General features: G+C 36.9%; 1 protein-coding gene across 1 annotated transcript; it reads right to left on the bottom strand.

Annotated features, from left to right (window-relative positions):
- Positions 1-9,250: 9,250 nt before the first annotated feature.
- On the bottom strand, positions 9,251-16,027 carry tmprss2 (transmembrane serine protease 2). The gene is made up of 14 exons (XM_062433710.1): positions 15,577-16,027; positions 15,287-15,335; positions 14,929-15,121; positions 14,083-14,175; positions 13,862-13,978; positions 13,644-13,773; positions 13,426-13,542; positions 13,206-13,246; positions 11,343-11,511; positions 10,800-10,966; positions 10,593-10,688; positions 10,235-10,377; positions 9,954-10,106; positions 9,251-9,516 (listed from the first exon to the last, which is right to left on the bottom strand). The coding sequence occupies exons 2-14, from the start codon at positions 15,299-15,301 to the stop codon at positions 9,508-9,510; spliced, it is 1,443 nt and encodes a 480-aa protein (XP_062289694.1). The 5' UTR covers positions 15,302-15,335; positions 15,577-16,027; the 3' UTR covers positions 9,251-9,507.
- Positions 16,028-17,458: the final 1,431 nt, after the last annotated feature.

The raw sequence follows: 17,458 nt of genomic DNA, 5'->3' as shown, positions 1-17,458 counted from the left end.
TGATTATCAGGTGACCCTTTTTGTGTAGCATGATTTTGGTCATCCTACACTGTATAATATTAACGCTATTGACGATTTTTCACAATAAAATTCCCTAAAAATATGCAAAAAGATTTTTTTTCTGAAATGACTGATGTAGTATGATTATCGGGTGACCCTTGTTGTGTAGCATGATTTTGGTCATCCCACACTGTATAATATTAACGCTATTGACGATTTTTCACAATAAAATTCCCTAAAAATATGCAAAAAGATTTTTTTTCTGAAATGACTGTTGTAGTATGATTATCGGGTGACCCTTGTTGTGTAGCATGATTTTGGTCATCCCACACTGTATAATATTAACGCTATTGACGATTTTTCACAATAAAATTCCCCAAAAATATGCAATTCTTTTTTCTCCTTAAATCACTGTTGTAGTATGATTATCAGGTGACCCTTGTTGTGTAGCATGATTTTGGTGAGTATACAGTGTATAATATTAACGCTATTGACGATTTTTCACAATAAAATTCCCTAAAAATATGTAATTTTTTTTTCTCCTGAAATAAGTTTTGTAGTATGATTATCAGGTGACCTTTGTTGTGTAGCATGATTTTGGTGAGTATACAGTGTATAATATTAACGCTATTGATGATTTTTCACAATAAAATTCCCCAAAAATATCCAAAAAGATGTTTTTTCTGAAATTACTGTTGTAGTATGATCATCAGGTGACCCTTGTTGTGTATCATGATTTTGGTCATCCTACACTGTATAATATTAACGCTATTGACGATTTTCCACAATAAAATTCCCCAAAAATATGTAATTTTTTTTTCTGCTGAAATAAGTTTTGTAGTATGATTATCAGGTGACCTTTGTTGTGTAGCATGGTTTTGGTGAGTATACAGTGTATAATATTAACGCTATTGACGATTTTTCACAATAAAATTCCCCAAAAATATGCAAAAAGATTTTTTTTCTGAAATGACTGTTGTAGTATGATTATCAGGTGACCCTTGTTGTGTATCATTATTTTGGTCATCCTACACTGTATAATATTAACGCTATTGACGATTTTTCACAATAAAATTCCCCAAAAATATGCAATTTTTTTTTCTCCTGAAATCAGTGTTGTAGTATGATTATCAGGTGACCCTTGTTGTGTAGCATGATTTTGGTCATCCTACACTGTATAATATTAACGCTATTGACGATTTTTCACAATAAAATTACCCAAAAATATGTAATCTTTTTTTTCTCCTGAAATAAGTTTTGTAGTATGATTATCAGGTGACCTTTGTTGTGTAGCATGATTTTGGTGAGTATACAGTGTATAATATTAACGCTATTGACGATTTTTCACAATAAAATTCCCCAAAAATATGCAAAAAGATTTTTTTCCTGAAATGACTATTGTAGTATGATCATCAGGTGACCCTTGTTGTGTATCATGATTTTGGTCATCCTACACTGTATAATATTAACGCTATTGACGATTTTCCACAATAAAATTCCCCAAAAATATGTAATTTTTTTTTATCCTGAAATCAGTGTTGTAGTATGATTATCAGGTGACCCTTGTTGTGTAGCATGATTTTGGAGAGTATACAGTGTATAATATTAACGCTATTGACGATTTTTCACAATAAAATTCCCCAAAAATATGTAATCTTTTTTTTCTCCTGAAATAAGTTTTGTAGTATGACTATCAGGTGACCTTTGTTGTGTAGCATGATTTTGGTGAGTATACAGTGTATAATATTAACGCTATTGACGATTTTTCACAATAAAATTCCCCAAAAATATGCAAAAAGATTTTTTTCCTGAAATGACTGTTGTAGTATGATCATCAGGTGACCCTTGTTGTGTATCATGATTTTGGTCATCCTACACTGTATAATATTAACGCTATTGACGATTTTCCACAATAAAATTCCCCAAAAATATGTAATCTTTTTTTTCTCCTGAAATAAGTTTTGTAGTATGATTATCAGGTGACCTTTGTTGTGTAGCATGATTTTGGTGAGTATACAGTGTATAATATTAACGCTATTGACGATTTTTCACAATAAAATTCCCCAAAAATATGCAAAAAGATTTTTTTTCTGAAATGACTGTTGTAGTATGATTATCAGGTGACCCTTGTTGTGTATCATGATTTTGGTCATCCTACACTGTATAATATTAACGCTATTGACGATTTTTCACAATAAAATTCCCCAAAAATAAACAAAAACACCTTTTTATGAAATCACTGTTGTAGTATGATTATCAGGTGACCCTTGTTGTGTAGCATGATTTTGGTGAGTATACAGTGTATAATATTGGCGATATTGAATAGTTTTGAATATAAAAAATCCCCAAAATTATATAAAAACTAATTTTCCCAAAATAAATGTTGTAGTATGATTATTAGGTGACCCTTGTTGTGTAGCATGATTTTGGTCATCTTACACTGTATAATATTAACGCTATTGACTATTTTTCACAATAAAATTCCCCAAAAATATGCAAAAAGATATTTTTCCTGAAATGACTGTTGTAGTATGATCATCAGGTGACCCTTGTTGTGTATCATGATTTTGGTCATCCTACACTGTATAATATTAACGCTATTGACGATTTTTCACAATAAAATTCCCCAAAAATATGTAATCTTTTTTTTCTCCTGAAATAAGTTTTGTAGTATGATTATCAGGTGACCTTTGTTGTGTAGCATGATTTTGGTGAGTATACAGTGTATAATATTAACGCTATTGACGATTTTTCACAATAAAATTCCCCAAAAATAAACAAAAACACCTTTTTATGAAATCACTGTTGTAGTATGATTATCAGGTGACCCTTGTTGTGTAGCATGATTTTGGTGAGTATACAGTGTATAATATTGGCGATATTGAATAGTTTTGAATATAAAAAATCCCCAAAATTATATAAAAACTAATTTTCCCAAAATAAATGTTGTAGTATGATTATTAGGTGACCCTTGTTGTGTAGCATGATTTTGGTCATCTTACACTGTATAATATTAACGCTATTGACTATTTTTCACAATAAAATTCCCCAAAAATATGCAAAAAGATTTTTTTTCTGAAATAACTGTTGTAGTATGATTATCAGGTGACCCTCTTTGTGTGGAGTGAATATAGTGAAAACTACTGTGTATAATATTGATGCTATTGAAGGGAAATCAATGGAACGACAGCACATGACAGTGATGATATTGAAGTATTATACACAAGCACATTTTATAACAATAACTGTTGTAGTGTGATTATCAGGTGACCGTTGGTGTGTGGAGTGAATTTGGTGAGACTACAGTGAATAAAAGTGGAGATATTGAATATTTTTCGCTTTGGTACTGCACTTTGTAGACGGTCCCTAAGCGCTCGCCTCTCCGCCCGCAGCGGCAGCGCATAGAGAGTAATATATTTCCTGCAGCCTGGAGGACGACTCGTTTTGGCGAAAATGATTTTGTAGTCAATAGTGTACTTTACCACGATAGGAAAGAGGCATTTTTTATGTTTTAACAATGTTTCGTTTGTGAGCTATTGATCGCTGAAGTTCGAATCTGCCAATCTCTTTCTAACTTTACCCAAGTCTCCATGATTCCCTTCTGTTGATGATGCTGATCTAGGTCTGCCTCCTCTGACAGGTCCAGGTCCTGGATCTTCTGGCTGGCAGTGAATGATGTCACACAGGCTTGATTTTGGGCTCCATTTTTTAATTGTTTCTCTGCAAAAATGTGAAAACGAAGTTTCTGTGTGAGTCACTAATGTACACAACCTTTTCTACATCCATATACAGAGACTTTCAATGTCTCCATATTACAATATGATACATTATTACATCATATCAGACTATGCTGAGCTGATACATTTCACCCAGTAAGGAACCAGTAACAACCATTCTTCAGTGAAACCAGCACACCTGTTGGTGGTACTGGCCCTGATACAGGTCCCTGCTGATTGGCTAGCTTGCTAACATTACTCAATAAATGTGACAACAAAACACACACAGTACTGAAAAAAGAAATGAAAGCAGGCAACCTTCATTTTCTTAACACAGTAAACATAACTGAAATTAACCAGCTCACCTGAAACATCTGACTATCATGTTTAAAGTAGACTTCAGCGTTTTCTCTATGTTGTCCTGCTGTCCAAACAGACACTGACACCTGCTGGACATCTGCTGGTACTGCCGCCTGAAACTAGCACTGGTAATTATCAACACTGTCCCCTAAATTCATATAACAATGAATGAACGAACACACTCTGACCAGATTTACATTGAAAACACACTCTCCATGTCGTTAATTTACAGTTAAGAAACAAATTCGACACAAGAAACTGATATGAAGATGTGCTCAGAGTAAAAATGTCCCTATTATTAATATTTGGACGGTTTAAATAATTAATACAAATCACTGCATATGACTCATGTGTAAATGATGTGCACTCAAGCTGAGAAATAAGCAGCTGTAGATGCAACACACAAACCTGACGTGTTAAACTGACACGTCAGGTTATAATAAAGGACTTGACCTTTCTAACAGTTGTGAATTGACATAAACAAGATAAGAATCAACTGTTTATTTATTAACTACTTATTACTGGTGGTGAAATGTCTGGTGTCTGTATTTTCTTGTGTATTTCCATACAATCTTGGGACTACCATCTTGTGGTGTTTGTTTTCCTTGCTATTTATTGACCAGCAGGGGATAATGATTTGATTTGATTGCTGTCTCTACAGGAAATGCCTGTTTTCTGTTTCACATTTGCCTGATGAAGATATTTGAATAAATAAATTAGAGAGTTCTTTTCATCCATGTAGACATGTAAGGTGTAGGTGACTATACCAAAGTTATTTATTAGTAAAAATATTCACAAAAGTCACCTGCAAGTTTTAACGTCACATTATTGTTATTAGATCAGTTATGTCACTGTCTGTCTATTATAACCTACCTTTACACACCAAGTGTAGATGGCCGCACCGGACAAAGGTCAGTTAATAATAAACATATTATATTATATATTACAGATATTTGTTATATTAAAAAAGTGTTGTCTCTTCTGTTCAACAGGAGTAGGACTGCTACGTTTATGAGGTAGCACTCTGCTCTTCATACTTTGGAGCTTATTGTCTCATTCCTCACATGGCACCTCTGACAGAGCAGATGGCTGCCTATCATGCTCTGTATCAAAATGTTCATCAGAGATAATTTTTTTGTTGCTGTGGAGGCTTGAGCATGTTCAGTGGTCATCAGCAGTCTTCAGGATTTCATGTGCCACATCAGCCTCCCCCAAGAAGAGTCAACATCGAAGACTGACACTCAACATCCAGGGTTTCCTTGACGACAGAGAAGTTATGTTTACTACCAACCAGATCAGGGGGGCAGATGACCACAGGACAAACAAGAGCACTGAGAGGTCTCCTTCTTCAGTTGACTAAGTTATACTCTCACTTAAACCACTAAATAGCAACACTGAGTCAGTTAGTTAGTTAACATTGCATACTATTCATTAAGGACACATTTTAAAGCTACCTTCTTTAAAGATCTATAACTTATTGTTTACTTGCAACACTACAGATTACTGTTGGTTAACTCAAAAGCCCATTGACAGTATTAGTCCATCAATGCAAATGCAGTATTGTGATAAAAACATACTCACTACATGTTTCTGATTTAATGTGGCGGGCCTGATGGTGGGTGTCAGCCAGTTGATCATGCCAGGAAACCACGGAAAACCACTGAGCACACAAAACCTCTCTCAGCACCTCATTCTTGCTTCCAGACCTCAAACTCCATCTGCAGAGCCAGTGAGTACAAAGAAGCACAGGAGCAGAACATGAAAGTGTGACAGAGGTCAGTCCCACCAGTCAAGACGATGAGGAGAATCCTGAACTTACCAGTGCATAGTGAGCTGTCACCCTCTGCTTCCTCTGTGGGTTTGGGAAGCTCTTATTATCAACTCACTATTCTGAAACTTGACTGATTGGATGTTGAATTCATTGAAAAAAACATACACATCAGACATTAAACATAAAAGTGTGATGTATTCCTCAGTGTTGTTGGGATAATGTAAAGCTTCTAAAATATTGAAATACCAGCAGGTGTTATCATATAAATAATAATTCCAATCTAGTAAATAAAGTGTTTCCAAAACTACTACATACAGTACTCCACTGTTTTTTCAACAAGCAGGTACACAGAGTTATCTGGATAACCTCGTAAAACCTAGAACAGCTCTTTTAACGCCAGTAAATATATGTGACAGTTCAGAGGAATCAGCAAAGATCAAGGATGGAGGTGACACCACAACACACGACAACATTTTTCTTTCAACACAGATCTACTGTATGTTGAAGGGCTAACCCTAACCCTGTGACACAGCACAGCAAATAGTGGCCTGGGTGATTGTTACGTTTTTTGGGACAAGACAAGTATTCTGTGTGTTATTAGAACATCACACATTGTATTTATGTATTATTAAGTGGTTGATAATTAACAAATAAAAAGGAGTACATCCATTGTTTTCAGCTCCAATATCCAGTCTATACTTCTTTACCGATAAGATACTTGGAAGAAAACCAAAACCACAATGATAAAAGTGCAAACATTTATCAACAGCTGCCTGAGGCAGATCCGGAACATCCACTGGGAAGATATCATCAGCAGCAAAGATCAGAGAACCTGTGGAAAAGAGGAACCCCCCGAGGACAAAAAAGAAAGGCCAGCCCAAGAAGACCTGGCACAGGGACCTCCAGATGAGCATCAAGTGGAGAGGAAAGCCCAGGACAGAAGATTCTGGCAGACTGTGGTCAACAGCCTATGATCCCTGCAAAAGGAGCAGTAAGTGTTAGTAAGTAAATAGATCCATTGTTAGTTAGAGGAAAATCATAAAACATGCAAATTCTCTGGTAAAATCGGTTTCCATTTCCTTCATCCCACTCATGCCAAAAGGAAATCACCCTATTCTATCACTGGCTCATTTTAAAGTTACAATCCTTGAAAGGTTATTCCTGGTTCATTGGGTGACACCTGTGCTCACCAGAAGTATGATTTTATAAAGCTCTCAGAGTTTATTTTTTATATAACCTGTGTATTTACTAGGGGCAGAAAACACACCAGCAACAGAAGAAGAGAAATACAGACTCAACGGCAAACAGAGCTGTCTTGTATTTGTGTCTGCTCCTCTCTGCTGGCTTCTCTGCCTCCAAGTTACTCAAAGACTTACTTTTTTTTTTTTTTTTAAAGAGATGCTCCTTTTCTACAATTAAATCAGTAAAAGGCCAAGTCAGGACTGTTACATATACACGTTTGGAACAGTTTAAATGTGTTTTACACCTTCATATTCATTTCAATTGGTCAATTTCTGAAAAAAGAATCTCAGGAATGTAGTTTGGCATTTTTAGAGCCTATTACACCTCAAAAGCAAATATCATAGTGGACAAGGGCACCCAAAAATATGCAAAAGAGAAAAATCTGGAATAATGTATGGATGTTGTTGTTTTTACAGTAAACTATGTCATTTTACAACAAGCAAACTTCCTGGATGTCTAACTAAATATGCGCTCACTGTGTTAGTAGGCCAATAAACTTGTGAACAACATATTACACGTGTTTTATCTTCTTGTTGTTTCCTTTGACCATACTGTAAGTGATTTATTAACCTAACTGGATCTATTTTATAATTAGACAGCAAAGACTGGAGCATTGTTGTACAGCCACACAGGTTAAGCATTTACAACTCACAGTTAAACATACAGTGGAAACCCGGAAAGACCTACCTTATTACGACTGGTGATTATACCATCAATATGACAGTTTGTTACTTCCAGCCAAGTTTCCCAAGAACTAATCATAATCATCCAATGAATCATGTTTTTACTAAAGATTAACTGGATATACTTCTCAAGAAAAGATGACACAAAGTCCGTCACAAACATAAAAAGATAACAAAAGTGCAATAAAAAAAATAAAAAAAATAATATATGGCATGATTTAAAACAAACAAACAAACAAACACACCTTTTTTTGGCCTAGATGTGAACGAAAAAAGCAATGGTTAGTGACCTGCATGTGATAAAGGATGCTGAAAATGGAAGAATGATCACAGAGAGCTCCTAAAGTTATCTACAGGGTTTAGTTCAGAATTTGATGAAGAGTTCATGGATATCAAAGATAACCAGCCATACCAAACATGATGTACGGTAGAATAAGGGAACTTTTAGTTCACTTTTAAGAAGCTAGTAAGTAGATACCATTCAGGTTTATAACAGATAGAGGAAACTGTGCAATGTCAGTAAAGATATGACAGACCTATCAGCAACCCCTATTAACAGTGAATTACATATTGGACATTGGTCACACAGACTGGTGCTTTACTGCTCCACTGTTTACTGTCAGTAGCAACTTAACCTACTGACTGATATTGCTGTCATAAAGTACAATTTCAAAGTACTGAGAATTATCTATGAAGACATGCCAGCGTCATTACGATGTAAACATGACACACACACAACGATTCAACACACACACTGAACATACAGTCACGTACCTATAGATCTGCTCATGTAAAGGAAAGTGGAGTATGTTTTTTTTTTTTTTTATCCTTTTCCTGTCCAGCTCTTCCCTTCATACCTGATGACATCATAATAATACAACCAAGTTTTCTTTTTTTTTTACATCCTTCCATCTGTTCATTTTCACTCTTTCTCCTGTTGAACCATTTGCCCTAAAGACAACACTGCTGTTGACTATTAGCAGATGACACCCATGTTTACTTTAATATTAGATCACATTCAAACAGAAACTATCTACAGTTTTAAAAATAACCCAGAGCTGTGGCTGAAGGCTGCACTTTTGGAGGAACCTGCTGAGCAAGTTTGGTCTAATGTGAATTCATTTTTACAGCTAAACATTCAACTAAATAAAAGTTTAACACAACTGTCCTCTTAGTATTGTTTTTCTTGGTTTGGAAAGTAATTTTATAATTTTAGTTTCTTTTTGTCTGCCTTTAAAAATCTTCACTCAAAGATTGAGGATGACATCAGCACATCAACCACTTTTGTCATTTTTCTGTTTTCTTCTTCTGGGATAAAAGACAATTTCAGACACCAGACTGGACTAAACCATTTTTAACACAATTAAAGGGGTGTTAGTGTGTGATGCCATGGCAAAACAGGCAAAAGTCTATTGTGCCCAGTTCTACACAACATCGACTCAAACCATACAAAGTCAAAATGAAGACTTGGATTTTTGTGCAAAAATTGTTTTATTGTATTTTAGTAAATAAATAGAATAATTTTGTTCAAATACAAACATTCAATATGTAGTAATAAGCATATAAAAATAAGGAAGTGACACATTTGGTTTTATTAGTAAAATCGGTGTTTGTTTGTTTTGCTAAATGTTTCTGATTAATAAGTTCCCTCGCAACTTCACAGTGCAAAGTGTGTGATATAGTGAGGAACACTGATTAATGGAAAAGGATGTCTTCATGTTCACCGACAGCTCCGTCAATATTCCTGTCAACATTAAAAAAAACATTACAATTAGACATCTGCTGTGAGGACACCACTATGGACTGAATTTCTTAAATTAGACTTGAAACCATTAGCCATCATCCCCATTAAACAGCTGTTTGATGTCATGAGTTATGTGCAGCAATCTAGCACATTATCATGAAGCTTGTAGCTCCAAGCAATAATTTGGGACATGGGATCAAATATTCTTTGTTAATATATCATTCTCACCCAAATGAGAATCAATCAAACCCCAATTCACATAACTTTTGATGAATAAATAAATACTAAAGTTATTTATACATCTTCAACCAAAATGTACGTAGCTTTAGTTTTGAATCACTAAAAACAGAAGACCTACCTTGAACAAAACCCCCAAAAAGCTTAAATAACTATCATATGACAATAAAATCATTCTTCAAGTACTATACATAACATACCTGCATTTGCTCATATATCCAGTCAGTAAAGTAGGAGACGTTGCCGTAGACTCCTGGCTTATTCCTCAAAGCGCATCCAATCCCCCAGCTTGTGTCCCCTGCTAGCCACCATACATTTCCCTCCTTGACTACCAGGGGTCCTCCACTGTCCCCCTGCGGCATACAAGAATAATAAATATCTCAGGTCACTGTGTGTGTGTGTGTGTGTGTGTGTGTGTGTGTGTGTGTGTGTGTGTGTGTGTGTGTGTGTGTGTGTTAGAGTGTGTTGAAGCCATACTAACCTGACATGAGTCTACTCCTCCCTGCAGTTTGCCAGCACAGATCATGGTCTTAGTGATATCTCCATCTAATATCTCAGGTCTGTTACATGTCTCCCTGCTGTAGATGGTCACCTCAGCCTGATTTAGTAGGTGGGTGCTCGGTCCTGAAGAAAATTAATGATTGTCGACTCACAGTTAGCTCAGTCAAGGATTATAATGCACATCTACCTTATTTGTACTTTAAGCCCTAAAAATCAGATGACAGGAAAGATTTTAATAAATAATTTACAGTGAGGGATGAAGTATATGTTCAAAACTGTTTCATTTTAAGGGTTGGAAAGTGCATCAGGTGAGGATATACACCAAGTGTTTGGCTTACCAGATGACTGCATGGCTCCCCATCCTGTAATCCAAGCTTGCTTTCCTGCAGACAGCTGTATGCCAAAGTTGGGGAGACACACTGGACTCACTGTTCCTGAGGCACAAATGATTATAAGCTCCAAACGTTGCCTTTACCAATACAGAAATTATCTGACACTGTTATAATTCAGTTGATGAAATGTGAATTAAACTGGCAAGTACTCACTTGTAAATGTCAGAGGTGTTTCGAGCTTTAGAAGAGCGATGTCATAGTTATTAGTCTCCGAGTCAAATTTTTCATGATTGATGATTTTACTAACAGATTTGCCATAGCTCATTGTATGCAAGCTCACACTGCCGGAGTGTACCGTCCATATTCCGGGATAGGAGTGCCTGCCATGAAGGACACACCGAGACAATACAGTCAACCATGAGGAAAACAAACCTGAGATTAGATAATTTATGTCACGTGTGGACACTGATAATACAGGCCTGTGCACATGTAAATGTTTGATAGTGGCACTGTAATCTACCTACAAACACATGACTTATTGTGTTGGTCAAGTTTAATTTCAGAGTAATGAGTTTTATGGAAGGGCAGTAAGGTATAATGACACACACAAGCACTGTATTACATTAGGTCATAACTATGTTAAAATGTGTTTTTATTCAACTGCGAACTGACAGCATAGAAAACGGAGCCGGATCACACAATGATGTGTTCCTACAAAACTATTCAGGTAAAGGAGATTGGACAGTAGATGCTTACTGTTGAAAGCAGTGTGCAGCAGATACGATCCAGTAAGGGCTGATAATGGAACCTCCACAGATGTGTTGATTATGAATCTGGAGGCTGACCTGCCACGGCCAGGCTCCATCTGCCGCCTGTGTACCGCCTACGATGCGAGTAGTGGGGGCTGCTGAACTCTGTCCACAGGCTGAGGATGGAAGAAACGACTCAATCATAAGTTAACAAAATACACACTTATCTCCTATGTGTTTTACTAACAGTGTCAGACTAGGAACAGCCAAGCCAAACTGTCAGTCCAACACTTTGGTTGAGAATGAAATATCTCAATAACAATGGATGGATTGACACGAGATTGTAACAGTTTTTGCAGATTTCCTCTAGTGCCACTACAAGGTTGACATTTGTGGTTCAGGGTTAAATAACTGAACAACTGTCATACCCAACTCCTCCTGTCCACAAGTTGAAGCACCTTGGGCAAAATACTGAACCTCAAATTGCTCCAGATGTCTGTGCATATACATTGCTAGTACATTGGTAGTTTGTCACCATTGGTTTGTTTACTGTGTGTAAATGTGAGTGTGTGAGTTACAGTGGAAAAACACTGTAAAGCACTTTGGATATATAAAGCAATATAAAAACATTTACCACTGGTCAAACTTTCAATTTGTACTTTACTTTGGTTTATGACCAAACATGCAAAACTAATGACATTCCCTCAGCCTCAGTTGTACGTTGCGTTCAGTGTACAAATTAGCATCCAAACATCTAAACACTATAGCTAACCGTTAGCATTATAGCACTGTCATTGTGAGCATGTAAGCATTCTGACACTAGTATTTAGCTCAAAGGGAATCTACTTCACTGTAAAGTCCATTCTCATTGTTTGTGCACTGGAGGTTTCAAGTTTCCACATCACACTCGTGTAAGTTGTACACTGGCCTATGATTGGCTCCAAACTAGTTGTTATGTCACAAATCATGCTTTTAGGTACAGCCCTTAAACTCAGATTTAAGGAGAGCACAGGGAAACTTTCCACTTTCAAGAGATGAATGTGAAAAACAGCTTCTAGTGTCAAACTGTGTACATACATCATTCTGCACAGTGAGGTTCAAACATCCAACTGAATGAATAATAAGCAAAACACATATCTGACTGGAGGGCAGTGGCCATTTTAGACCCTTTTTAGGGGGTGCTCAAGCCCCCCTAATTTGATTTAAAAATAAGTGAATTATTATTGTATTTTTTTCCCTAAAATTTTTTTTATACAGCTTTAATTATTTTGTGAGCCTGTCTGTTAGAGGGTGGGACAAACACCTTTGCTACAGGTTCACATGGTTTTATTTTAACAGGTTTAATGTACTTTGGATAGTTCTGTCATTAATATTGTGTTTCCCTCAGGGTTCATTAACTATCTAACCATAACCTCTCTTTAGAAATCTGATTTATTCTGAACAATTATTATCGTACATTATAGTCAGTGGCGGGCTGGCCATAGGGAGGTTCGGGAGGGTTCCCGAACGGCCGGTCTGTTCCAGGCCGGTGGCCAGTGGCCAGTGGTCAGAACGGTTTTATAGTAGACCACTCCACTATGTATTGAAGTAATTTACATTATCCACTGAAATGTGTAATTTAGCAGGGAGTTTGAACACTTACAGGGCATTGTATGTCAAATTCTCATTAGGAGCTGAGCTGCTATAAAGGTCTGATTCGTTAATGGCCCCTGCTGGAGGGGCACTTTAAGTTGTTTCAGATAGGTAGTTAGATCACTTCCTGGGTGGCTAAATCTTGTAACAATGTTTTGCACATGCAGCATCACATACTCAGATTACTTAGTGTATATCTGAGTGTTGCAGTTATATCCCAGTAAAAGTTGGAGCTTACCAATACAACGAAGACCAACAGCGTTTCCTGAGCAGCTTTGGCTGAAAAAGGAAAGAGAGACAACAATTTACATTTAAGAGAATCATCAAAATCAAATTACTCATTATTATTTTGCGACTTCTAAATCAAACTGTGAAATGAAACAGATTTGGCTCACAGTTGGAATTTATTTCATCACTGAAGTGTTGTGTATATCCAGTGGATAGGTGGGTTTGTTTACCTGGTAGTTAGCTGGGACTGTATATTTGATCCATAGTCACTTCCAGACTTCAGCTTCATGTATCCCTTTGCAGCTAAAGAACCTGCATTAGTTGGAGAGTAATTCACATAATCCAGCCTGTGGGACAGATGCAAGGACAAAAATGGGATAAGTACTGTACTCAGCTGGAACTGTCAGTTTAAAGGTGCAATATACGACATTCAAAAGATAATCAGCACCTATTGTAGCCCATCTCCTCACACACAGCCTGCCCATAGTTGTTGTCCCAGTTGTCGGCACACACGGGCATCCAAGTCTGGCTGTGTGATGAGTAACCCTCCAGCATGAAGTTGGTCCCATGGAGGCGAACTGTAAAAGCAGAGAGGACAATACTGTTAACTAACACAAAGACAGATGCAGTATGTGGAAGATTGAGGTGTTGATTTTAATGTCTTACAGCACTGAGCTTCATCCTCTCCATGTGTACAGTCCTGGACTCCATCACACCATTGAGAGGCGCTCAGACACATCCCACCACCACCGCATGACTTCCCCAGTAAACACTGGTAGTATACTGCAAAACACCACACACACACACATAAATATACAGTATACTACACACATACACATGAATCTACTGATATGAGCATCATACAAAATGTCTTCAAATGAACTTACAGAAGTACCAGAGCAAGAGGCCGACCACCGCCAGGACCAGAACGGCACATAGAGACGCACACAGGATGTATTTCCAGTGGCATCTCGGTGCTCCTGCAAGGAGAGGAACAAATTTACTTTTTCGTCTGCTGTGACTTTGGAATTGGTACAGTATGCAAAAGAATGCAAATGCAAACTTCAAGCTTTACATAATATCACATGCAAAGACAAGGATTAACAGATAAGCCTACTGTGTTGCAGATATTAAAAAAACATAGAACAACAACATGGAAGAGGTTCTAACACAAGTTTATAACCTGCAACATAGCGACATGCCTCACTACAACGTGACCTAAAAAAATGCTGACTTTGTGTTTTAAATTACTGCTACCTTTCTGTGGAACTGGTACATCCAGCATCTACTTCCTCTTAATCTATAACACTATCATAATCAAGTGTTGAGACATAGGTTTCTGTGGTGTTGATCGAAGCAGCCTCATAATGTATTAGTCATAGATTATAAAGTGTTCTGCATTGGGTCACGGATGTAGTTAAAGCACTTAAAGGTATAATCATTAATCGGGGATGAATTTAAGGTCTGAAAAGTGGGTTACAGTGAATTATTTTGTAGTTTAGCCACCTTCCCAAATTGACATATGAATGTCTATATCACTGGTATTAGTAGAACAAAAAGTGCCAATTGTCACGTGAAAACAAGTTAATGATTTTGTGAAAGTACAGTTGCTAACAATACATAGGTATTTGCCTTGCGGCTAACTGGAAATCATTGTTTACCCGCCTTTTTTATTCCACATGGTATCAACTCACAAAGGCTTATGCCAAAACCAAAATAAAATATTACAGTACCTCTCTTTTGTCCTATGTTATGCGGCGTTCCAGGCGTCATAGTGTGGTGGGTATTGATTGTTTGAGGAGTGCATGCAACATAGCTGGGGGTTTCATACGGGAGGGAAGGGTATAGTCCCTGTTGCGGTGCGAATGCAGGGGGTCTTTCTTCCTCATGATGAAACCCTACGTTGTCATAGGTTCCACCATGTGCCTAGAGGAGAAGACAGTGAGGTAAACGTAGGAATCTGGGATGTGACCAGGTGGTTGAACTCAAAGAATCGTTGTAAATTTTAAGAGGTGGAAAAATATGTAATCGGATCAAGAGTAAAACAAATAAAAAATGTTTGCTTTTTTTTGTGTGTGAAGCTGAACTTACCTGATTATTAATCATTACTGAAACTGGTTTTACAGCTCGGAGAGGTAATCTGTGGAAAAGGTTAAGCTGTTTCTTTATAAATCCAAATTGAATGAAGCAGTAATCATAAAAAAGCAGAATTTGTTCATAAAACATAACTTTTATTTGAGGAATATCTGTCATTAAAATGTTAGGCCACAAGAAATAACATATATACTACCAAAACACATGAACACATACCATAATCATACATATTGTAGATGGTATTAGAACATTTTTTTAACACAATAAACACTCATAAGCTGACTTACTTTAAGTTAAGTTCTCCTGGTAGATTCCCTTCCCACAAATACCTTCAGTGCTCTGATTCTGTCCGTCTCTCCACTCCCAGTTTCTCTCTCTGTCTCATGTTCAGCCCATTCTTCCATGTAATCAACAGCCATGACCACACCTTTTCCAAACTGAGCTCGCAGGTCCAGCCTTGTCATGTGCCCCTCGATTTATACAGCACTTGAACGACTGACCTGGACAAACAGCGAGGTCAGCATCGATACTCATTATCTTCTGTCCTCAGTCAAGCTGAGAGATAAGGTGCATGAAGTGAAAACAATGGTCAGAGGAGCACGTCCATCCAGCAGTTGCCGTTCACTCGTTTGTATCTTAATCAAGTATAAATGTGATATAAAGGCATCATGATCCTGTGCATCTTGTTATATAGGTTCATAAGAAGTTATAGCAACAGTGTCATTCCCCTTCAAGCTCATATATCCAGCTCCACTCTCACACAGATCACACAAAACCAATATGAAAACATTGGTTGTCAACACAGCTGAGCAGCAAACACCTGATTATATCAACATCTCATTTTACAGCGAATCTTGCCAACTTCCTGTTCAAATTGCAGACATTCAATAGCTAAACAAGCCTTGAATGTGGTTCACTATCATAAAATCTGCTCAATTTTGAAATCACACACGCATACACACCTAAAAATACAAATAAAGTGTTAATTAAGGCAGCAAGTTTAAAGAAGAAAAAAAAAAAGGGGGGACGTGATAAGCAAGTTTATAACGTGAAGCAATGCTTTCCAGTAACCAGAGCTGCCACTCCTAGTGACTGAGAGGAGGAGTGAACAGGTGAAAAGCACTCACTGTTTATTTGACATACCAAGAACTAGGTTAAGTAGGATCATATAGATTAAAATAAAAAGGTAGAATAGATTTGCCTTTTACATAACATATGCTTTGGTCCATCCTCCCAAAGAGAAGTGTCACCTGAGTTTAATCAGTAACGTCCAAACAAATGGACAAGTATGTTTAAAAATACTAATGGCCAAAAGGACTTTTAGACCCTGTTAATTTTTACCTAAATGTTTGAGCGTGCTAACTGGCAGGAAAAAAGGAAAGAATGAAAGACGAGAGTCATGCTGTAATGCTGCAGAGTGAAGCACATGATGTTCTACTGGGTGACATCAGCTCAACCTTTGTATGCTTTATGTATTTAAAGTACTTAATGCTGGATTGTAGACAATAAGTTTGCACGTCAGAGGAACCAGACTCAGCAGGAACTGTAGTTTAGGGAAGTCAAATTTAACAAAAACACAGCATTAGATTAAACATTCACGAGGTTTAATGTAGGCAACCAGTCCTGAATTAAATTTTCATACAATGAAGCTATCAAGTAAGAAGTACAAAAAGTTAAAGTAAACACTGAGGGTCTTACCAGGTCTCCCATTACTTCAGTGTGTATATTATTTTGCTTTTTATGTGGTGACACTGAAGTTATGTTGTTTTTTTGTTTTTTTTAAAGGGAGATTTATGTACACGAGTAGAGAATGTTGGTATACATCATCATCATTTTAAAAGGGTCAGTTCACCCCAATCACTAGAGCTGGGTTTCGTTTTTAAAAATGACAATACCAGTGCCGATCCAAGTATCCTTAAAGTGATACCGATTCCATTTGAGTATTTCATTCAATACCCATTCCACATGTTATGCCTTTGCACAAAATTAGCAGCATTGCTCAGATACCAAACAGGAATAAGTGGAAAATAAGTTTTTATAATATGGGTTAATTGAACCTTATATGATGGCAACAACAGCAAATCTGCTTTGCAAAGGCAGCACAAGCAAACACCTTAAACTTCAACTCTGACATCTCAACTGCAACACTATCAATACACATAACATAAA

This window comes from Scomber scombrus, chromosome 14, assembly GCF_963691925.1.
Source record: "Scomber scombrus chromosome 14, fScoSco1.1, whole genome shotgun sequence".
Taxonomy (NCBI): domain Eukaryota; kingdom Metazoa; phylum Chordata; class Actinopteri; order Scombriformes; family Scombridae; genus Scomber; species Scomber scombrus.
Note: the sequence above shows the minus strand (reverse complement) of the source record. Positions and strands in the feature narration are given on the sequence as shown.